Source organism: Symphalangus syndactylus, chromosome 13 (assembly GCF_028878055.3).
Source record: "Symphalangus syndactylus isolate Jambi chromosome 13, NHGRI_mSymSyn1-v2.1_pri, whole genome shotgun sequence".
NCBI lineage: Eukaryota > Metazoa > Chordata > Mammalia > Primates > Hylobatidae > Symphalangus > Symphalangus syndactylus.
In genome coordinates this window covers 56,281,310-56,305,087 of record NC_072435.2, presented here as the reverse complement: position 1 = coordinate 56,305,087, position 23,778 = coordinate 56,281,310, and the positions used below count along the sequence as shown (strand labels likewise).

The following is a 23,778-nucleotide window of genomic DNA, read 5'->3' as shown; positions in this document are numbered from 1 at the left end:
GGCTAATTTTTTTGTATTGTTAGTAGACAGGGTTTCACCACATTAACCAGGCTGGTCTTGAACTCCTGACCTCAGGTGATCCGCCCACCTCAGCCTCCCAAAATGCTGGGATTATAGGCATGAGCCACTGCGCCCAGCCAACTTTTTCTTTTTTCCAATTGAACATAATTTCCCATTTTTGTAGATTCAAAAGGCAGACAGAATAGTAGTATCTGTGGTTCTCAAAATTTACATATTGGAATCATTTATTGAAAAAAAAAGATTTTACCTTAGATTGGGTGTCTCACCCTTGGTCAGGTAATTCTTTGTTGTGGGTGAGACTATGCATTGCAGGCTGTTCAATTGCATCCCTGGCCTCTCCCAACTAGATGGTGGTAGCATACTCCCCCACCCCACCCACTCTGCCCACAGTTTCAACAACCAAATGTTTCCAGACATAGCTAAATGTTCCCTAGGGCAAAAGTGCTCAGGCTGAGGACTGCCGCACTAGATATAGTTCTCTAATCTGGATTAAATCATACACATAAACTTTATTCATCATTGTCTTTATGTTATAGTAGGAAAACTAAGGCATTTCATAAAATATGAAATCAATTGTACAATGCATGATACAGTCAAGATCTGGACATGGAATTGGTGTCTTCACTATCATTTCTCACCTTTAATCAATAAATATTATTCCTCTTGAAAGATGATGAAAAATTACTCATATTAAATACAGTAAAAATAAACATCATTAATCAAACACTACATTTCTAACCTCTTTACATTCATTAACAGTGTGGAATACAAACAATGATGGTTTTTGTTATGGCTTTGTGTTTCTTTAAAATGCTAACTAGGCCAGGTGTGGTGGCTCATGCTCAGCACTTTGCGAGGCCGAGGTGGGCAGATCACCTGAGGTCAGAAGTTTGAGACCGGCCTGGCCAACATGGTGAAACCACGTCTCTACTAAAAATACAAAGATTAGCTGGGCGTGGTGGTGGGTGCTTGTAATCCCAGATACTCAGGAGGCTGAAGCAGAAAAATCGCTTGAATCCGGGAGGCGGAGACTGGAGTGAGCTGAGACTGTGTCATTGTACTCCAGCCTGGGCAACAGAGCGAGACTCTGTCTCAAAAATAAATAAAATAAAATGTTAACTAAAATCGATTTCTAATTTGGGAAACATAATACCATTTGATTTTAAAAAGAATTGTATCTTAATCATTAAGCTAAAGACATAGCAAGAAAACAATGACAAGGTCACTTGAAGGGTATCTCAGCCTACTTTTCATCATCTAATAAGACACCCCTCAAGTAATTCCAGCAGAAAGTCTCAGAAATTCATTGATCAACCTCCAAAGCACATCAGGGAAGGTGCTAATACGGTGGAGAGCAAGAACAATAAAGCAGCAGAACATGTTATTTAAATTTTTGAGATAATAAAACAATACAGAAGTGGTAACCCTTGTGAAATTATGTTCTTGTTTTGGGTAATGAGATCATTAATACTTTATAAACTTCATACGTGTGGCACACTGTAAGGATTAAAGAATGGAATAAGCAAGAGAGCTCCCTAAAACACTTGATATAAGAAACACCATGCTGAGCGCGGTGGCTCACGCCTGTAATCCCATACTTTGGAGGCCAAGGCAGGCGGATCATGAGGTCAGGAGATCGAGACCAGCCTGGCCAACATGGTGAAACCCTGTTTCTACTAAAAATACAAAATTTAGTGGGGCATGGTGGCACATGCCTATAGTCCCAGCTACTCAGGAGACTGAGGCATGAGAATTGCTGGAACCTGGGAGGCGAAGGTTGTAGTGAGCCGAGATTGGGCCACTGCACTCCAGCCTGGGTTCTGGGCAAGAGTGAGACTCTGTCTCAAATAAAAAAAAAAAAAGGCCGGGTGCGGTGGCTTACGCCTATAATCCCAGCACTTTGGGAGGCCAAGGCGGGCAGATCACAAGGTCAAGAGATCGAGACCATCCTGGCTAACATGGTGAAACCCCGTCTCTACTAAAAATACAAAAAATTTAGCTGGGCATGGTGGCGGGCGCCTGTAGTCCCAGCTACTCAACTCAGGAGGCTGAGGCAGGAGAATGGCATGAACCCGTGAGGCAGAGCTTGCAGTGAGCCTATATCATGCCACTGCACTCCAGCCTGGGAGACAGAGCAAGACTCTGTCTCAAAAAAAAAAAAAAAAAAGAAAAAGAAAAGAAATACTGAATTGCAATAACTTTTATAGGCACAAACTTCCTTAAGTTTCAAGAAAATGAAAGTCAACCCTCATTATTCATGAGGACTTCAAGTAGGCCATTTTACAAACAAGCTTAAGCACCCTACAAATGGCTTTTTCTTACTACAGAGTTCTTAGGATAAACGTGTTTATACTTTGACTGAACAGTCACGTGGATATCATAAAGGTGGCGATTGTATGTCACTATCCGGTGAAATTGCTTGCCTTCCTTCATGATTTCCTCAGTCTTTTTTTCAGTAGACATAAGATTTTCCAAAAAGTCTGAATCTTCTAAATATAGCTCATCACCTGAAAAAGGAAAAAATTGGATTTTATTTTTAAATACAAAATTATTTTTCACCATGGCACAAGGGATAAAATTTTAATTCCATCGAGTATTATTTTATAAATCACTCCAATATATTAATGACATACAAATCAGTATTTTTATCTGTTTCATATGTTTGGAACTGAGATAGTTGTTAAATCAGTATTTATTTTGATCTATTTAATATGTTTGGAACTGAGATAGTTGTTAATTAACCTAATTCTATGAGCTTACCTTAATTTCTTTATTGTGTTTTTTTTATCTTTTTTTTTTTTGAGATGGAGTCTCACTCTGTTGCCCAGGCTAGAGTGCAGTGGCGCAATCTCGGCTCACTGCAACCTCCACCTCCTGGGCTCAAGCAATTCTCATGCCTCAGCCTCCCAAGTAACTGGGATTACAGGTGCCTGCCACCACGCCTGGCTAATTTTGGTATTGTTAGTAGAGACAGGTTTCGCCATGTTTACCAGGCTGGTCTCAAACTCCTGACCTCAAATAATTCACCCACCTCAGCCTCCCAAAGTGCTGGGATTACAGGCGTGAACTACTGCACCTGTCCTCTTTCTTGTGTTTTTAATATCCCCTCACAATGCCCCAGCCAAGAGTTTTCTTTGGGCCCATAAACATCTGTGACTGGTATGTTTCCACTGTGAACTGTAACTATTATACTAGTTCATGACTCTCTTTATTCTATTCAATACTGATATTAAGATTGGCCTTGATATCCATATACTTTTGATGTTTCAAAGTGGGCTGTTCTTATCATCTTCAGGTTTAGAGAAATTACATCAAAACTGCTAAATTTTCCCACTGTAGGTTGAGTAATAAATCTTTTTATTTATTTATTTTTTTTTTGAGACAGAGTATCGCTCTTGTTGCCCAGGCTGGAGTGCAATGGTGCAATCTCAGCTCACCACAACCTCTGCCTCCTGGGTTCAAGTGATTCTCCTGCCTCAGCCTCCTGAGTAGCTGGGATTACAGGCATGCACCACCACGCCCAGCTAATTTTGTATTATTAGTAGAGACGGGGTTTCTCCATGTTGGTCAGGCTGGTCTCGAACTCTCGCCCTCAGGTGATCCACCTGCCTCAGCCTTCCAAAGTGCTGAGATTACAGGTGTGAGCCACCGTGCCAGGCCTTTTTTTTTTTTTTTTTGACAGAGTGTCTCGCTCTGTCACCCAGGTTAGAGTGCAGTGGCATGATCTTGGCTCACTGCAACCTCTACCTCCTGGGTTCAAGTGATTCTCCTGCCTCAGCCTCCTGAGCAGCTGGGATTACAGGTGTGTGCCACCATGCCTAGCTAATTTTTTTTTTTTTGTATTTTCAGTTGAGATAGAGTTAACATTTTATTTTCTTCATAATTTCATAATTCATAATTTCAATTGAAATTATGTTCAACTGAAAAAAAAACAAAGTTGGCTGGGTGCAGTGGCTCATGCCTATAATCCCAGAATTTGGGGAGGCTGAGGCGGGCGGATCACCTGAGGTCAGGAGTTCAAGACCAGCCTGGCCAACATGGTGAAACCCTGTCTCTACTAATAATACAAAAAAATTAGCCAGGCATAGTGGCACATGCCTGTAATTCTAGCTACTCGGGAGGCTGAGGCAGAAGTATCGCTTGAACCCAGGAGGCAAAGGTTGCAGTGAGCCCAGATTGCATTCCAGCCTGGGTGACAAGAGCAAAACTCTGTCTCAAAAAAAAGCTCCCTAATTCAAATTAGATGACAATTTACGAGTTCTCGTAATTCAAACTTAAAATGCAAAAAAGTGAGAAATTGGCCAGGCGCGGTGGCTCATGACTGTAATCCCAGCACTTTGGGAGGCCAAGGCAGGTGGATCACAAGGTCAGGAGTTCAAGACCAGCCTGGCCAAGATGGTGAAACCCTGTCTCTACTGAAAAAATATACAAAGATTAGCCGGGCGCAGTGGCAGGCACCTGTAATCCCAGCTTCTCGGGAGGCTGAGGCAGAGAACTGCTTGAACCTGGGAGGTGGAGGCTGCAGTGAGCCAAGATCGTGCCACTGCACTCCAGCCTGGGTGACAGAGGGAGACTCTGTCTCAAAAAAAAAAAAAAAGTGACAAATTATATGAGAAAGACCTTTGTCAATGTCTAGCAAATATATTAATATAAATGTATGTGTATATATATATGACATTATGCAGAATTTCTGGTTATAATAATATGGATATTTTATAGGCTTTGATCTTACTTAGCTAATACCCTGTAGATTACAAAACACACACAGACTGTAATTCCTGTCTCTATGTTGGGCAATACTGCCATGCAGCCCAGAGCACTGAATGTGAATACTAACAAAAGCACTGATGCTTCGCTGGTTTACCTGGTAAAAGATGGACCATCCCATCAGCAGTTAACAAGATGATCGGCAGCCACCTTTCCAGTCCTTCTAATGCACGACCCAAACAAAATTTGTGCAAGTCAGAGAGAGAGGCAAAGTTTGCAAGTCTTCTCACTTCGTAGAACTGTGGGGGTGGCAACCAAATTTCTTTTGTTAAGAAACTTTCAGTTGCCTCTGATGGAGATGACCACTGTGAAAGACAAAGGCAGGGTTTCCTAAGGTTTATGCCATAGACAATGTGAGATTTGAGACAGTCAGACCAGTACCTAAGGTAGAATTGAATGTGTAAAATGAATTCATTAATGCGCCCTGCGAGATCCCTCCAAGACAACATGAAAAGATTCAGTGAGGAAAGCTGGGTTGATCCTCTTAAGAGGTTGCTTATTAGGACACTGATCCTCAGAACTAGTGAATAAACCAGGGCAGACCCCCAAGGCTTGACCTGGGAGAGCTGTTCAGCATAAGAGGCGGGAGATGCAGAGAGGGTAAGGTGGTTCTGGTCCTTGCTGAAAGAAGAAAGACTCCGAAGGGTAAACTCATCACAGTAGATGGAGAATTTGGTGCCTGTTCATTCCTCTGGGAAATGGGTACTTGGCTAGATCCTGAGGATATAATGATGGACACCACAAAGCTCTCCCAGGCCCTATGGGGACTTCAGCAACCAAAATGCTTTGTGATGTGGTGATGTGTGCCACATGGTACAACGGCAGTGAAGCATCAGGAGCAACAGCAGCTTTCAGGAAGTCAACCCGGAATGACTCAGCCTACAGTCGAGAGAGTAATAACTTGGTAGGGTTTCAGCCAGGCAGTATTTGCCCGGTAAACTTCAGTGGCTTCATTCTAAAACCTCCTCTCCTTCCTGAGCCTTCTTTCCACAGACATTTAGATAAAAAGAGCTGATTCAACGGATATGGAAAAAACTCAAAGGTTGTTCTTTTTTTTTTTGAGACGGAGTCTCGCTCTGTCATCTAGGCTGGAGGGCAGTGGCGTGATCTCGGCTCACTGCAAGCTCCACTTCCTGGGTTCACGCCATTCTCCTGCCTGAGCCTCCCAAGTAGCTGGGACTACAGGCGCCCACCACCACGCCCAGCTAATTTTTTGTATTTTCAGTAGAGACGGGTTTCACTGTGTCAGCCAGGATGGTCTCGATCTCCTGACCTCATGATCTACCAGCCCCGGCCTCCCAAAGTGCTGGGATTACAGGCGTGATTTTTTTTTTTTTTTTGACCTAGTCTTGCTCTGTCGCCCAGGCTGGAGTGCAGTAGCACAATCTTGGCTCACTGCAACCTCTACTTCCCGGGTTCAAGCAATTCTCTGCCTCAGCCTCCCAAGTAGCTGGGACTACAGGCACCCACCACCATCCCAGCTAATTTTTGTATCTTTTTTTTTTTTTTGAGATGGAGTCTCGCTCTGTCGCCCAGGCTGGACTGCAGTGGTGTGATCTCGGCTCACTGCAAGCTCTGCCTCCTGGGTTCATGCCATTCTCCTGCCTCAGCCTCCCGAGTAGCTGGGACTACAGGCGCCCACCACGACGCCCGGCTAATTTTTTGTACTTTTAGTAGAGACGGGGTTTCACCGTGTTTGCCAGGATGGTCTCCATCTCCTGACCTTGTGATCCACCCGCCTCGGCCTCCCAAAGTGCTGGGATTACAGGCGTGAGCCACAGCGCCCGACCTAATTTTTGTATCTTTAGTAGACATGGCATTTCACCATCTTGGCCAGGCTGGTCTTGAAATCCTGACCTCGTGATCCACCCACCTCGGCCTCCCAAAGTGCTGGGATTACAGGTGTGAGCCACCGTGCCTAGCCATAAGGTTGTTCTTTAGTTGGTTTACTAAATATCCACTTATACACCTAGGAGAAACTGATTCTCGCCCCCAAGCCCTGGGATTTGGAATTGATTTCTGCTTTAGATGACTGTAGGTCAAAGGTTTGCAAGCTCGTACATGCTTAAACATTGACTGAGAAGCCTGTGAAGGCTTCACATTCCCAGGGCCCTGGTATGGTACCCAGCAATCTATGAGTTCAGTGAGTCCCCTAATCATTCTGCAGTTGGCCAAAATGGCATTTAAAAAACAGAGCCCTGGGCCTCAAAGGACCACCCAATCTCTCTATGTTATTTCCAAGGCAACCGTATGAGTTCAGTGATAACAATGAAGACAAAGGGTTAAATTTGGCAGGCATCAACCCACTTAATCCAACCTGTTTAGGTTAGTCCGGACCACAGGTTACAATACCTTATCACTTACTGATTACTTCTTACTAGTAAAGCATTGTACAAAATGCAGTGCTTTCCTGCTGAGTGCAGTGGCTCACGCCTGTAATCACAGCCACCTGGGACGCCACAATGGGCGGTGAGTCCTACCATGGCCAGGGTTACTGCTTAAAGGGAATTCCCAGACTGCAACCCAGGGAGCAAGAGACCAATCAGAGCCTGGGATTTTCACTGACTTGAGACACAGCTTGGATTTTGGGAAGCCCATACAGCAGAATTTGGGAAGCAGCATACAGTAGTCTCCCCTTATGCAAGAGGAATACTTTCCCAGATCCCTAGTGGACGCATGAAATCAAGGAAGTGCTAAGCCTTATACAAACTATGCTCTTCCTACACATACACACCTATGATAAAGTTTAATTGATGAATTAGGCCCAGTAAGAGATTAACAATAACTATTATTATTATCATTTTGAGATGGAGTCTCCCTTTTGTCACCCAGGCTGGAGTGCAATGGCACGATCTCTGCTCATCGCAAACTCCGCCTCCCAGGTTCAAGCGATTTTCCTGTCTCAGCCTCCCGAGTAGCTGGGATTGCAGGCATGCGCCACCACACCCAGCTAATTTTGTATTTTTAGTAGAGACGGGGTTTATTCCTGTTGGTCAGACTGGTCTGGTCTCGAACTCCTGACCTCAGGTAATCTGCCTGCCTCGGCCCCCAAGGGGTTGGGATTACAGGCGTGAGCCACCATGCTCAGCCAACAATAACTTATAATAAACTAGAACAATGATAACATTTCGTGTAATAAAAGTTGGTGAATGTGGTCTCTGTCTCTCCAAATATCTTAATATTTTCAGACCTTGGTTGACTGAGGGTAACTCAAACCATGGAAAGAGAAACCAAGGATAAAGCTGTACCTGAGAGGAAAGACCTACAGAGTAGAGCTCTAGAAATCTGTGTAGGGTGCACTTGAATCTTTGCTCAACACTTATCTATGTATGCATAAGGTGAAACCACATGAGACCAGGAAAGAATGATGCCTCTTTTTTTTCCTATTATTAGTATTTTACTTTACTCACCATTGTATACATAAGGAGAGAATGATTTCTGAAGAAAGAACAATTACCTGAGAGCCTTAAGATTAAACTCCCAGAGCTCACCTGGGGCCAAGGATTATTCGAATTCCTTCCAATCACAGTGGAGAGATCATGTTGAACATAAGCAGCACTCAAGTAGACCTTATAAGGGTCACCCATTTAGAAGTGCAGCTAATGGCCAGGTGCAGTGGCTCACGCCTGTAATCCCAGCACTTTGGGAGGCAGAGGTGGGCGGATCACCTGAGGTCAGGAGTTCAAGACCAACCTGGCCAACATGGTGAAACTCTGACTCTACTAAAAATACAAAAATTAGCCAGGCATGGTGGCACATGCCTGCAATCCCAGCTACTCAGGAGGCTGAGGTATGAGAATCACTTGAACCAAGGAGGTGGAGGTTGCAGTGAGCCAAGACCACACCACTGCACTCCAGCCTGGGCAGCAGAGTGAGAGTATGTCTCAAAAAAAAAAAAAAAAAAGTGCAGCTAAATTAGCTCTAGAATAAAGGCTACTATAGGCCCATGCTAAAATCACTTAAAATCATTAAGATTTAAAAATTAAACCTCAAGACAATTAAGGTAATTTGCAATCACTTGCTAGGAAATGTCCAATACTCTCTTTTTTTTTTCTTCCTTTTTTGAGACAGAGTCTCGCTCTGTCACCCAGGCTGGAGTGCAGTGCTGTGATCTCATCTCACTGCAACCTCTGCCTCCTGGGTTCAAGCGATTCTCCTGCTTCAGCCTCCTGAGTAGCTAGAACTATAGGCGCCCGCCACCATGACTGGCTAATTTTTTTGGTATTTTTAGTAGAAACGGGGTTTCCCCATGTTGGCAAGGCTGGTCTTGAACTCCTGACCTCGTGATCCACCCACCTTGGCCTCCCAAAGTGCTGGAGTTAAAGGCGTGAGCCATTGTACCCAGCCAAGGTCCAGTACTTTTTTTTTTTTTTTTTGAGACGAAGTCTTGCTCTTGTCCCCCAGGCTGGAGTGTGATGGTGCAATCTCGGCTCACTGCAACCTCTGCCTCCCAGGTTCAACTGATTCTTCTGCCTTGGCCCCCCAAGTAGCTGGGATTACAGGCGCCTGCCACCATGCCCAGCTAATTTTTGTATTTTTACTTGAGACAGCGTTTCACCATGTTGGCCAGGCTGGTCTAGAACTCCTGACTTCAGGTGATCTACCCGCCTCAGCCTCCCAAAGTGCTGGGATTATAGGCGTGAACCACTGTGCCTGGCCCGAAGTCCAATACTGTTTAAAGGAAAGTGACAAGATCCAGCACTCAACAACATAAAGTCACAATATCCAACATTCAGTAAAAAATTGCAAGACATGATGAAGTTGGAAAACTTCATCCAAAACTAGAAAAAAAGTAAGTCAACAGAAACAGACCCAGAAATTATAGCAAGGATTAAGTTAGCAGAAAAGGGCATTAAAAAACAATGCTGTAAAGATACAAAGGAAAACATCAACATAATGAAAGAAATAAAAAATATTACCTACAAGAGGCTGGGCACGGTGGCTCACGCCTGTAATCCCAGTACTTTGGGAGGCCAAGGCAGGTGGATCACGAGGTCAGGAGTTCGAGACCAGCCTGACCAACGTGGCGAAACCCCGTCTCTACTAAAAATACAAAAATTAGCTGGGCGTGGTGGCACGTGACTGTAATCCCAGCTACTCAGGGGGCTGAGGCAGGAGAATTGCTTGAATCCGGGAGGTGGAGGTTGCAGTGAGCTGAGATAGCACCACTGCACTCCAGCCTGGGCGGCAGAGCAAGACTCTGTCTAAAAAAAAAAAAAAAATTACCTGCAAGAGTGGTAACAGACCTCTCATAAGAAATTTATGCAAACTAGCAAATAAGGCAGCAATATTTTTAGGTACATAAAGAAAAAAACCTATCAACCTAGAATTTTATACCTAGCCAAAGTATCTTTCAAAAACAAAGGCAAAATAGTTATTTTCAAGCAAGCAAAAGTTAGAGTATTCATTGTCATAGGATCTACACTACAAGAAATATTAGAGAAACTTCTTTAGGCAGAAGGATACCAGAGATAGATTTGGAGCTACACAAAGGAATAAAGAGTGCTAAAAATAGTAAATATGTGGCTGGGCATGGTGGCTCATGCCTGTGATCCCAGCACTTTGGGAGGCCCAGCTGGGTGGATCACCTGAGGTCAGGAGTTTGAGACCAGCCTGGCCAACATGGTGAAAACTCGTCTCTACTAAAAATACACAAAGTAGCTGGGCATGGTGGTGGGTGCCTGTAATCCCAGCTACTCGGGAGGCTGAGGCAGGAGAATCACTTGAACCAGAGAGGCGGAGGTTGTGGTGAGCCAAGATCACGCCACTGAACTCCAGCCTAGGTGACACAGTGAGACTCCATCTCAAATAAAAAAAAAAGGCTGGACACAGTGGCCCACACCTGTGATCTCAGCATTTTGGGAGGCTGAGGCAGGTGGATCACCTGAGGTCAGGAGTTCAAGACCAGCCTGACCAACATGGAGAAACCCCATCTCTACTAAAAATACAAAATTGGCTGGCCATGGTGGGCACATGCCTGCAATCCCAGCTACCTGGGGGAGGCTGAGGCAGGAGAATCACTTGAACCCGGGAGGCGGAGGTTGTGGTGAGCCGAGATAGCACCATTGCACTGCAGCCTGGGGAACAAGAATGAAACCCCATCTCAATAAAAAAATAGTAAATATGCAGGTAAACATAAGACATTTTTTTCTCATTAAGACTGATGGTCTAGGCTGGGTGTGGTGGCTGATGCCTGTAATCCCAGCACTTTGGGAGGCCGAGGTGGGCGGATTACCTGAGGTTGGGAGTTCGAGAGCAGCCTGACCAACATGGAGAAAACCCGTTTCTCCTAAAAATACAAAATTAGCTGGGCGTGGTGGCATATGCCTATAATCCCAGCTACTGGCGAAGCTGAGGCAGGAGAATCACTTGAATCCGGGAGGTGGAGGGTGTGGTGAGCTGATATTGCACCATTGCATTCCAGCCTGGGCAACAAGAGCGAAACCCCATCTCAAAAAAAAAAAAAAATTGATGGTCTAAAGCAAAAATAATCAGAGTGTATTGTAGAGTTTATAATAAAAGTCAAATGTATGACAACAATAGCATAAAGGACAGGAGGGAAAAAACAAATATATTGCTGCAAGGTTCTAACTCTATAAACGAAATGAAAAATGTCTATTGCAAATTTTAGAGCAACTACAAAGAGACATAGTTAATAAGTTAATAATGGAAATAAAACAGTCATAAGAAAAACAGTCCAAATAGATGGGAACAAAAAATGAGCAGTAAGATGGTACATGTGAATCTAATCTTATTGACAATAACAAATATAAATAAACACTCCAACTAAAAAGCAAAAGTTTTTATATTGGATAAAAAGCAAGACTATATGCTGCCTACAAGAAACACACTTTTTTTTCTTTTTTGGAGATGGAGTCTCACTCTGTTGCCCAGGCTGGAGTGCAGTGTCATGATCTTGGCTCACTGCTATCTCTGCCTCCTGGGTTCAAGCAATTCTCCTGTCTCCACCTGTGTGACGGTTCAGTCAGGCTGGTGGGAAAAATTTTAGTTATAATACCCAGAAACCCTCTTGGAAGGCCTGAGAGGTTGCCTAACTTTGGTAACAGATCTGGCTGAAGGCAGCCTAGTCCATTCACCTTTAGTTAAATAAATTAAAGTAGATACAAAGGAATGTGGGGAGTTTATCTAACTCGTTTGTTTACTCATGTGGTCCTAAGACTAACCCTTGATCTACTGCAGGTGCTTAATTGCTTTCTATCTGGGATGTCTGCAAGGTCAATTACCCTCTAGTGGTGTTGACACAAGCCTTTGTCAATTAATCTTTATTGAATAAATGCGAGTCTTGCTGGCTGGTCAAGGCCGAGGTCGCAACTTTTTACAGCACTCTCCTGGGAGTCTGTAAGTAGCCCTGATGCTCAGTCAGACTGGCAATGCAGAGTATCTGTATCAGTGCACGTTATTCATCCATCATTGGGTCAGGGTCTGCAGGACAGACACCCACACACCTGGATAATTTTTGTATTTTTAATGTAGATGGGGTTTTGCTATGTTGCTGGGCTGGTCTCAAACTCCTAAACTCAGGTGATCAGGCCTCCTTGGCCTCCCAAAGTGTTGGGATTATAGGTGTAAGCCACTGCACCCAGCCAGAAACACACTTATAATAATAAATACAAAGATAGTTTAAAAGGATAGAAAAATATACTAACATGAATCAAAAGAAAGTCAGAGGCGCTATATTAATATCAAACAGAGTAAACTTCAGATTTCAGAATAAAGATTATAACCAGGAATAACGAAGGATATTTCATAATCATCAAAGAGTTAATCCATGAACTTTTAAAAGTCCTAAATGTGGATACAGTCAGTACCTTACATGGGAGCTTCAAAATACATGAAGCTAAATTTGATAGAACCAAAAAGTGAAAAAGACAACTCCACAATTATTAGTTGAAGATTTCCGCATTCCTCTCTCAGCACCTGATGAAACAAGGAAATGATATAGAAGACTTGTAAGACTGGCCAGGCACAGTGGCTCACGCCTGTAATCTCAGCACTTTGGGAGGCCCAGGCAGGTGGATCACCTGAGGTCAGGAGTTGGCGACCAGCCTGACCAACCCAGTGAAACCCGTCTCTACTAAAAATACAAAAATTAGCTAGGTATGGTGGCGGGCGCCCATAATCCCAGCTGCTTAGGAGACTGAGGAAGGAGAATCGCTTGGACCTGGGAGGTGGAGGTTTCAGTGAGCCAAGATCAGGCCACTGCACTTCAACCTAGGTGACAGGGCAAGACTCCATTTCAAAAAAAAAAAAAAACCTGCAAGATGCTATGAACAACTCAACCTAATTTTACATTTTTACCAAAATACCAACAAACAGCAGAAAACATATTTTTCTTAGGTGCAAAGGGAACATTCACCAAGATAGAACATATTCATGGCCATAAAACAAGTCTCAATAATTTTTTTTTTTTTTTTTTGAGAAAGGGCTTCACTCTGTTATCCAGGCTGAAGTGCAGTGGTGTGATCATGGCTCACTGCAGCCTCAACCTCCCAGGCTCAAGGGATCCTCCCACCTCAGCTTCCTCAGTAACAGGAACCACAGGCATGTACCACCATGCCCAGCTAAGTTTTAAAATTTTTTGTAGATATGAGGTCTTAGTATGTTACAGTCCAGGCAGGTCTTGAGTTCTTGAGCTCAATCTATCCTCTGGCCTTCTTCCCCCAAATGCTGAGATTATAGGTGTCAGTCACTGTACTGGCCAACAAATTTTAAAAGACTGAAACTGGCCAGGCACAGTAGCTTATGCCAATAATCCCCAAGACTTTGGGAGGCTGAAGCTGGATGGTCGCTTGAGGCCAGGAGTTCAAGACCTCCCTGAGCAACAAAGTGAGATCCAGTCTCTACAAAAAATAAAACAATTAGCCAAGCGTGGTTGCAGGTGCCTGTGGGTCCAGCTACCTGGGAAGCTGAGACTGGAGAATCACTTGAGCCCAGTGACAGGTGAAGCCAGCTGGACTTCCTGGGTTGAGTGGGGACTTAGAGAACTTTTCTGTCTAGCTAAAGGTTTGTAAATGCACCAATCAGCACTCTAAAAATGCACCAATCAGTGCTCTGTGTCTAGCTAAAGGTTTGTAAACACACCAATCAGCACTCTGTAAAAATGTACCAGTCAGCACTCTTGTGTCTAGCTAAAGGTTTGTAAATGCACCAATTAGCACTCTGTAAAAACGAGCCAATCAGCACTCTGTAAAATGGATCAATCAGCGCTCTGTAAAATGGACCAATCAGCGCTCTGTAAAATGGACCAATCAGCAGGATGTGGGTGGGGCCAAATAAGGGAATAAAAGCTGGCCACCCGAACCAGCAGCAGCAACCTGCTCGGGTCCCCTTCCATGCTGTGGAAGCTTTGTTCTTTCGCTGTTCACAATAAATCTTGCTGCTGCTCACTCTTTGGGTCTGCACTACCTTTATGAGCTGTAACACTCACCGCGAAGGTCTGCAGCTTCACTCCTGAAGCCAGCGAGACCAAGAACCCACCAGGAGGAACAAACAACTCCAGACACGCCACCTCTAAGAGCTGTAACGCTCACTGCAAAGGTCTGCGGCTTCACTCCTGAAGTCAGCGAGACCACGAACCCACTGAAAGAAAGAAACTCTGGACACATCTGAATATCTGAAGGAACAGACTCTGGACACACCATCTTTAAGAACTGTAACACTCACCGCAAGGGTCTGCTGCTTCATTCTTGAAGTCAGCAAAACCACGAACCCACCAGAAGGAACCAATTCCGGACACATTTTGGCGACCACGAAGGGACTATCACCTATCGCCAAGTAGTGAGTACCTTCGGACCCCTTTTGCTTGCTATTCTGTCCTATTTTTTCCTTAGAATTTGGGGGCTAAATAAAAGCAACTAGTGTGGCTGCTAGACTAAGGACACGCGTGTCAAACTTTCTGGGAAAGGGCTAACAACCCTGGACTCTTCAGAGTTGGGAGTGCTGGTTTGCCTGGAACCAGCTTCTGCTTTTCCTATACTTCTGGTCTGAGCCGAGGGTTGACAGAGAAGAAAGCCATTCAGCTCCAGGATTCAAACAAGTTGTTTGACCCTGCAGCCATGAGTGGAACTCTGAAAGTCATGTCGCCCAAGTGAGACTCACCCATCTATCCTATCTATTCTGACCCTTGCCTCCTGGGTCCTAATGCCTGTCAGACAAACTTCCTCTCGCCTTTCTTCAAGGCTAGTCCCACTTCTAAAACCCACTCCGTCTCTGGTGCTTTTCTAGTTTCTCCTGTAAGAATGATTTCTAGTATAAACTTCAGGACTCTTACCTTCTTTAGACACCTGGGCTCACCAATCAGAAAGACATAATTTTTGCTCAAAGCCCCGTCGTAGGGGGGGACTATCTGGAATTTTAGAATCCCTCCTCAGATAAGTAGGCCTAACAAAAGCTATTCCTGAAGCTAGGATATTGGGAGCCTCAGAAATTGTATCCTTCCTATTCATATAAGTGGGGACAAAAGGCTTCACTCTTTCAACTCTGGAGATCTCTTCTCTCCCTCAGGGTATGGCCCTCCACTTCATTTTGGGGGCATAACATCCTTATAGGACATGGGTAAGGTCCCAATACTAACAAGAGAATGCTTAGGACTCTAACAGGTTTCTGAGAATGCATCAGTAAGGGCCACTAAATCCAATTTTTCTTGGTCCTCTTTGTGGTCTAGGAGGACGGGCAAGGGTGCAGGTTTTCGAGAATGTGTTGGAAAGGCCACTAAATCCGAACTTCCTCATTCTTCCTTGTGGTCTAGGAGAACTAGTGTTTCTGCTGCTGTGTCAGTGAGCACAACTATTCTGATGAGCAGGGTCCAGGGACTGTTGTGGGTTCTTGGGCAGGGGTTGTTTCTGCTGCTGCGTCGGTGAGCACAACTATTCTGATCAGCAGGGTCCGGGGACTGTTGCAGGTTCTTGGGCAAGAGGTGTTTCTGCTGCTGCACTGGTGAGCGCAACTATTCCAATCAGCAGGGTCCAGGGACCGTTGTGGGTTCTTGGGCAGGGGGAGAAACAAACAAACCAAAACTGCAGGCAGTTTTGTCTTTCAGATGGGAAACACTCAGGCATCAACAGGCTTACCCTTGAAATGCATCCTAAGCCATTGGGACCAATTTGACCCAAAAACCCTGAAAAAGAGGTGGCTCATTTTTTTCTACACTACAGCCTGGCCCCAATATTCTCTCTCTGATGGGGAAAAATGGCCACCTGAGGGAAGTATAAACTACAATACTATCCTGCAGCCTGACCTTTTCTGTAAGAGGGAAGGCAAATGGAGTGAAATACCTTATGTCCAAGCTTTCTTTTCATTGAAGGAGAATACGCAACTATGCAAAGCTTGCAATTTACATCCCACAGGAGGACCTCTCAGCTTATCCCCATATCCTAGCCTCCCTATAGCTCCCCTTCCTATTAATGGTAAGCCTCCTCTAATCTCTCCCGCCCAGAAGGAAACAAGCAAAGAAATCTCCAAAGGACCACAAAAACCCCCAGGCTATAGGTTATGTCCCCTTCAAGCTGTAGGGGGAGGGGAATTTGGCCCAACCTGGGTACATGTCCCCTTCTCCCTCTCTGATTTTAAGCAGATCAAGGCAGACCTTGGGAAGCTTTCAGATGATCCTGATAGGTATACAGATGTCCTACAGGGTCTAGGGCAAACCTTCAATCTCACTTGGAGAGATGTCATGCTAGTGTTAGATCAAACCCTGGCCTTTAATGAAAAGAATGCGGCTTTAGCTGCAGCCAAAGAGTTTGGAGATACCTGGTATCTTAGTCCAGTAAATGATAGAATGACAGCTGAAGAAAGCGATAAATTCCTTACCAGTCAGCAAGCCGTATGTCAGCAAGTCAGTATGGATCCCCACTGGGACCTCGACTCAGATCATGGGGACTGGAGTCGTAAACATCTGCTGACTTGTGTTCTAGAAGGACTAAGGAGAATTAGGAAAAAGCCCATGAATTATTCAATGATGTCCACCATAACTCAGGGAAAGGAAGAAAATGCTTCTGCCTTCCTCGAGCAGCTACAGGAGGCCTTAATATACTCCCCTGTCACCCGACTCACTTGAAGGGCAATTGATCCTAAAAGATAAGTTTATTACCCAATCAGCCGTGGATATCAGGAGAAAGCTCCAAAAGTGAGCCCTGGGCCCTGAACAAACTCTAGAAGCATTATTAAACCTGGCAACCTCAGCGTTCTATAATAGGGATCAAGATGGACAGGCCCAAAAGGAAAAGTGAGATCAGAGAAAGGCTGCAGACTTAGTCATGGCCCTCTTGGGGGTTCAGAGGGGACAGAAAATGGAGCAGGCCAATCACCTGGTAGGGCTTGTTATCAGTGTGTTTACAAGGACACTTTTTAAAAAAAAGATTGTCCTATGAGAAACAAGCTGCCCCCTCGCCCATGTCCACTATGCCAAGGCAATCACTGATAGGCACACTGCCCCAGAGGACAAAGGTTCTCTGGGACAGAAGCCACCAACCAGATGATGCAACAAGACTGAGGGTGCCCGGGGCAAGCACCAGCTCATGTCATCACTCTCACTGAGTCCCAGGTATGTATAACCATTGAGGGCCAGGAAATTGACTTCCTCCTGGACACTGGCGCAGCTTTCTCAGCATTAATCTCCTGTCCCGGAGCTGTCCTCAAGGTCCATTACCATCCAAGGAATCCTGGGACAGGCTGTAACCAGGTATTTCTCCCACCTCCTCAGTTGTAACTGGGAGACTTTGCTCTTTTCACATGCCTTTCTTGTTATGCCTGAAAGTCCCACACCCTTATTAGGGAGGGATATATTAGCCCAAACTGGAACTATTACCTACATGAATACGAGGAACAAGTTACCCATTTGTTGTCCCCTGCTTGAGGAGGGAATCAACCCTGAAGTCTGGGCATTGGAAGGAACAAACTCAAGCTCCAGCCTTAAGCCTTCCCACAGGACGAAACTTTTCTTTAAATGTCACAGAGAGAGCAGGAATAGCTCTTGGGTTCCTTACTCAGACTCATGGGACAATCCCACAACCAGTGGCATACCTAAGCAAGGAAACTGATATAGTAGCAAAAGGCTAGCCTCACTGTTTACGGGTAGTTGTGGCGGTGGCTGACTTAGTGTCAAAGGCTATCAAAATAATACAAGGAAAGCATCTCACTGTCTGGACTACTCATGATGTAAATGGCAAACTAGGTGACAAAGGAAGTTTATGGCTATCAGACAACCACCTGCTTAGATACCAGGCACTACTCCTTGAGGGACCAGTGCTTCAAGTGCATACATGTGTGGCCCTCAGCCCTGCTGCTTTTCTCCCAGAGGATGGGGAGCCAGTCGAGCATGGCTGCCAACAGGTTGTAGTCCAGACTTATGCCGCCCAAGAGGATCTCTTAGAAGTCCCCTTAGCTAATCCTGACCTTAACCTATATACCATTGGAAGTTCATTTGTGGAAAACGGGATACAAAGGGCAGGTTATGCCATAGCTAGTGATGTAACCATACTTGAAAGTAAACCTCTTCCCCCAGGGACCAGCACCCAGTTAACAGAACTAGTGGCACTTACCCGGGCCTTAGAACTGGGAAAGGAAAAAAGAATAAATGTGTATACAGATAGCAAGTATGCTTATCTAATCCTACATGCCCATGCTGCAATATGTAAAGAAAGGGAGTTCCTAACCTCCGGGGGAACCCCCATTAAATACCACAAGGAAATCATAGAGTTATAGCACTCAGTGCAAAAACCCAAGGAGGTGGCAGTCTTATACTGCCGAAGCCATCAAAAAGGGGAAGGAGAAGGGAGAACAGCAGCATAAGCGGCTGGCAGAGGCAGGGAAAGACCAGCAGAGAGAAAGAGAGAGACAAAGTCAAAGACAGAAGGAAAGAGAGGAAGAGACAGACAGAAAGTCAAAGAGAGAAGGAAAGAGAGGAAGAGACAAAGCAGTCAGAGAGAAAGAGATAGAAGTAGTAAAGAAAAGTGTACCCTATTCCTTTAAAAGCCAGGGTAAATTTAAAACCTATAATTCACGCCTGTAATCCCAGCACTTTGGGAGGCCAAGGCGGGCGGATCACGAGGTCAGGAGTTCGAGACCAACTTGGCCAACATGGTGAAACCCCGTCTCTACTAAAAATACAAAAATTAGCCAGGTGTGGTGGCGGGGACCTGTAATTCCAGCTACTCGGGAGGCTGAGGCAGGAGAACTGCTTGAACCCGGGAGGCAGAGGTTGCAGTGAGCCTAGACTGCACCACTGCACTCCAGCCTGGATGACAGGGCAAGACTCCGTCTCCAAAAAATAAAAAATAAATAAAAAATAAAACCTACAATTGACAATTAAAGGTCTTCTCTGTAACCCTATAACACTCCAATACCACCTTGCTGTCAGTGTAAACAAGGGCATAGCCTGAAAGCACTGAGGCCACTGACAACCCGTAGCCTTCCTATCAAAAATCCTTAACCCAGCAAGTTTCCTAACGGGGGATCTAAATCTGAAGGTCTGACCAGACATAGGAGGAATTCCCTTCAGGACAGGATGATAGATGTTTCCTCCTGGGCGATTAAGGAAAAAGACACAATGGGTATTCAGTACGTGATAAGGAAACTCTTATAGAAGCAGAGTTAAGAAAATTGCCTAATAATTGGTCTGCTCAAACATGCAAGCTATTTGCACTCAGCCAAACCTTAAAGTACTTACAGAATCAGGAAGGAGCCATCTATACCAATTTTAAGTTAATATGGACTGAATGAGGTCTTATTAATAGCAAAGAATAATTGAAATCCCAAACTTAAGGTTTTCAACAAAAGTAAAGTTTGCTAAAAGTTAACAGTGTAACATATATTATCCTAACTTCTAATCTTATGGATATCAGACCCTATCAGTGCCCCTCAAAGCTCAAGTCTGTCAGCACAGGGCCATACAACTAATACCCCTACTTATAGGGCTAGAAATGGCCACTGCTACAGGAACCGGAATAGCCAGTTTATCTACTTCATTATCTTACTACCACACACTCTCAAAGGATTTCTCAGACAGTTTGCAAGAAATAACAAAATCTATCCAGTAAGGATAGTAACTACAATCCCAAATAGACTCTTTGGCAGCGGTGACTCTCCAAAACACCCGAGGCCTAGACCTCCTCACTACTGAGAAAGGAGGACTTTGCACCTTAGGGGAAGAGTGTTGTTTTTACACTAACAAGTCAGGGATAGTGTGAGATGCCGCCCGGCATTTATAGGAAAAGGCTTCTGAAATCAGACAATGCCTTTCAAACTCTTACACCAACCTCTGGAGTTGGGCAACATGGCTTCTCCCCTTTCTACATCCTGTGACAGCCTTTTTACTATTACTTGCCTTCAGGCCCTGTATTTTTAACCTCCTTGTCAAATTTGCTTCCTCTAGAATCAAGGCCATCAAACTACAGATGGTCTTACAAGTGGAAACCCAAATGAGCTCAACTAACAACTTCTACCGAGGACCCCCTGGACTGACCCACTGGCCCTTTCACTGGCCTAGAGAGTTCCCCTCTGGAGGACACTACAACTGCAGGGCCCCTTCTTTGCCCCTGTCCAGCAGGAAGTAGCTACAGCAGTCATCGCCCAATTCCCAACAGCAGTTGGAGTGTCCTGTTTAGAGGTGGGATTCAGAGGTGAAGCCAGCTGGACTTCCTGGGTCCAGTGGGGACTTGGAGAACTTTTCTGTCTAGCTAAAGGTTTGTAAATGCACCAATCAGCACTCTGTAAAAACGCACCAATCAGTGCTCTGTGTCTAGCTAAAGGTTTATAAATGCACCAATCAGCACTCTGTAAAAACACACCAATCAGCGCTCTGTCTAGCTAAAGATTTGTAAACACACCAATCAGCACTGTGTAAAATGGACCAATCAGCACTCTGTAAAATGGAGCAATCAGCAGGACATGGTCGGGGCCAAATAAGGGAATAAAAGTTGGCCACCCGAGCCACCACCAGCCAACCGGATCTGGTCCCCTTTGGCTGTGGGAAGTTTTTTTGCTCTTTGCAGTACATCTTGCTGCTGCTCACTCCTTGGGTCTGTACTACCTTTATGAGCTGTAACACTGACTGCAAAGGTCTGCAGCTTCACTCCTGAAGCCAGCGAGACCACAAACCCACCAGGAGGAACAAACAACTCCGGACACACCACCTTTAAGAGCTGTAACACTCACTGCGAAGGTCTGCGGCTTCACTGCTGAAGTCAGCGAGACCACGAACCCACCAGAGGGAAGAAACTCCGGACACATCTGAACATCTGAAGGAAGAAACTGGACACACCATCTTTAAGAACTGTTACACTCACCGCAAGAGTCCGCGGCTTTATTCTTAACGTCAGCGAGACCAAGAACCCACCGGAAGAAACCAATTCTGGACACACCAGGAGCTGGAGATGAGCCTGGGTGTGCAACACAAAGAGACAAGACCCCCATCCGTACCAAAAATAAATAAAAATAGGAAGACTGGAATCATATTAAGTCTGTTCTCCAAGAAAACCAAATTAAATGGCTGTGGAGATGAACTATGTCTACACATGTACCAGTGCTTACACAGTGGCCACGCTGGAGGAACCACGTGGAGAAAGGCTCCAGGCCTTGAGACCCCAAAGCCTAGGAAAGCAGAGAGCGCTTCACCAAGAGCATGGCTTTGGTCTACAGGAGTGAGGGCTTCCTGCCCGTCTAAGCATTCCTTGCAGATTAATCTCTCCGGGCTCGGCCTATGCGGGGGTCCCTGAGGGGCCTGGGCCGCTGGGAGGGGTCCTCCCTCTCACGTCCCTGCGGTCCCCAGCAAGGCCATGAGCAGGCCCTACCTGGTAGCCCACCACCTCCGCCAAGTCGGGGTAGACGGGCGGCGGCTCCCGCAGGCAGCACAAGAAGAAGGCCGTTTCGAAGCGGCGAGTGGTGCCGCGCAAGAAAGGGGTGAGCCAGGCGCTCCAGTTGTGCAGCGCCCAGATGTCGGGTGTGCAGTCGAGGTGGGCGCACAGCCGCAGGAAGTGGCGCGGGTCCCGGCGCACGCGGGCGCGCCAGGCGGCCAGGCCCGCTGGCGGCTCCAGGGCGAGGCCGGGCCCAGGTGCTGGGCCTGGTGGGGAAGTCCTGGGCCGCAGTAGCAGCACGCCCGCCTCCTCGAAGGCCTCCCGCACGGCGCAGATGCGGAAGGCTACGTCCTCAGGCAGCGTCCCAGTGTTGTCGGCATTGTGGTCATCGGTGTCGGGCAGCGACGGGAAAGCGGCACGGCTGAATGGCGCCGGGCCCAGGCCGAAGCGCGGCGGCCTGTGGTACGGGGCGAAGAGGCCCAGCCAGTCCGCCGAGCGGTCGGCGGCATCCAGCACTCCGCCCGGGAAGACGTGCGCGCCTGGCATGAAGCCTTGGTGCGGGGAGCGCTGCAGCAGTAGCAGCCGGAAGCCCTCGGCGGGCGGCGGGCGCGACGGCGGGGTGGCGGTCTCCGGGTGCGTCCAGCCAGACGCCAGGACGATGCTGGCCGCCCGCCGCCAGCGGCTGGGGCCCGGCCGCAGGGAGCTGCTCATGGCGCGCCGCTTCCCGAATCCGATTCTGGCGCGGCCAGAGCTCTTTGGCAGGTGGCCCGGCCCTGCAGGGACCCCAGCACCTCTGGGGGCCTCGCGAGGATTGAGGACCAGCGTCCGGTGCTGGGTGAACCTGGGCGTTTGGTCGGCACCGGCGCCTGCCTGTGGGAGGGGCACCCGAGCTGGCACCGCCTCCAGGATACTGGGGCCCAGCTAGGGCACTCTCGCGGGACAATGGGTGTCACGGCAGCCAGCGACCGTTTGTCATTCACAGCTGCCTGAAAGGAGGACCGCAGTATTCCCACGCAGGAAGCTTGGACCAAGAGCGGGACTGCTTAAGGGCGCATATGACTTGTCATGGTAAAAAAACAAGCTGCAAACCCAGGCCTGATGACATCCACCGCACTAAAAGCTCAGGACTAGTACTTTCTCCTTTAAACAAGGATCCACATGTGGGTGTTTCCTGTGGAAGAGGGAGAGAGGACATTCGAAGGGCAAAAGTCTGACCTTTGCAAGCACACGTGAACCACACCAATGAGAAATGAATGGATGAGCCAGTTGCCAAATTATAAATTTCCTGGGGCACAGCTTGAATGTGAAAGGTACTCCCAGAGTAATTTCTCTCGTGTTCTGGTTACCTTTTATTGTCGGGGCGCCTGGGGACGGCCTTAGGTGTCTTAGGACATTTGATGAGTTCCACTTTGATGGGAGATGTTTAATCTGGGCCTCCACATGGAGATTTCTCTCCACCTTTTTAGTGACTAGAAGACTCCCACCTCCAATAGGAGGATTATGATCTTTTGAAAAGCCTGTGTAAATTTGAGTCTTCTCTTTTATAACTCCTTATCAGTCAGCGACAGCTTCTCCCATAATTGCTATTATAATTGGATCACACATTTGTTATGTTTTTGGATGAATACACTATACCCCTGCCAACCCTCACAAACCATCATTTTAATGTGGGTTATTTCCTGGGTAGAATCCACAGATGATATTGTCAATATTTAGGGTTTTTGTTTGTTTGAAGAGACCTGGTCTCTGGCCGGGCACTGTGGCTTACACCTGTAATCCCAGCACTTTGGGAGGCCAAGGTGGTCGGATCACCTGAGGCCAGGACTTTGAGACCAGCGTGGCCAACATGACAAAACCCCGTCTCTACTAAAAGTACAAAAATTAGTTGAGTGTGGTGGCCCGCGGCTATAGTTGCAGCTATTCAGGAGGTTGAGGCAGGAGAATCACTTGAATCTGGGCGGAGGTTGCAGTGAGCCAAGATCGTGCCACTGCATTCCAGCATGGGTGACAGAGCGAGACTCTGTCTCAAAAAAATAAATAAAATAAAAATACAGAGCAAGGAAGAGAAAGGAAATAAGGCATTCAGGTGATTAAAGTAACATGTCTTCAATACTAGGAGTAATAATAATCCTAGGGGATAATAATATTAGTAGTTACTGAGTACACTGTGTGTGAGGCA

The 23,778-nt window shown here is 46.2% G+C and overlaps 1 protein-coding gene across 4 annotated transcripts; it reads right to left on the bottom strand.

Moving 5' to 3' along the window:
• Positions 1-510: 510 nt before the first annotated feature.
• NUDT19 (nudix hydrolase 19) lies at positions 511-22,899 on the bottom strand. 4 transcript variants are annotated; one of them, XM_063614099.1, is made up of 5 exons: positions 21,597-22,899; positions 21,093-21,185; positions 4,886-5,093; positions 2,445-2,528; positions 511-1,108 (listed from the first exon to the last, which is right to left on the bottom strand). In XM_063614099.1, exons 1-5 carry the CDS (start codon positions 22,308-22,310, stop codon positions 1,074-1,076), a joined length of 1,134 nt encoding a protein of 377 aa, XP_063470169.1. In that variant the 5' UTR covers positions 22,311-22,899; the 3' UTR covers positions 511-1,073. The 4 variants fall into 4 exon arrangements, with proteins under 4 accessions (XP_063470169.1, XP_063470168.1, XP_063470170.1 ...); XM_063614098.1 differs by having other exon boundaries at positions 511-2,528; XM_063614100.1 differs by lacking the exon at positions 21,093-21,185.
• Between the last annotated feature and the right edge of the window lie 879 nt (positions 22,900-23,778).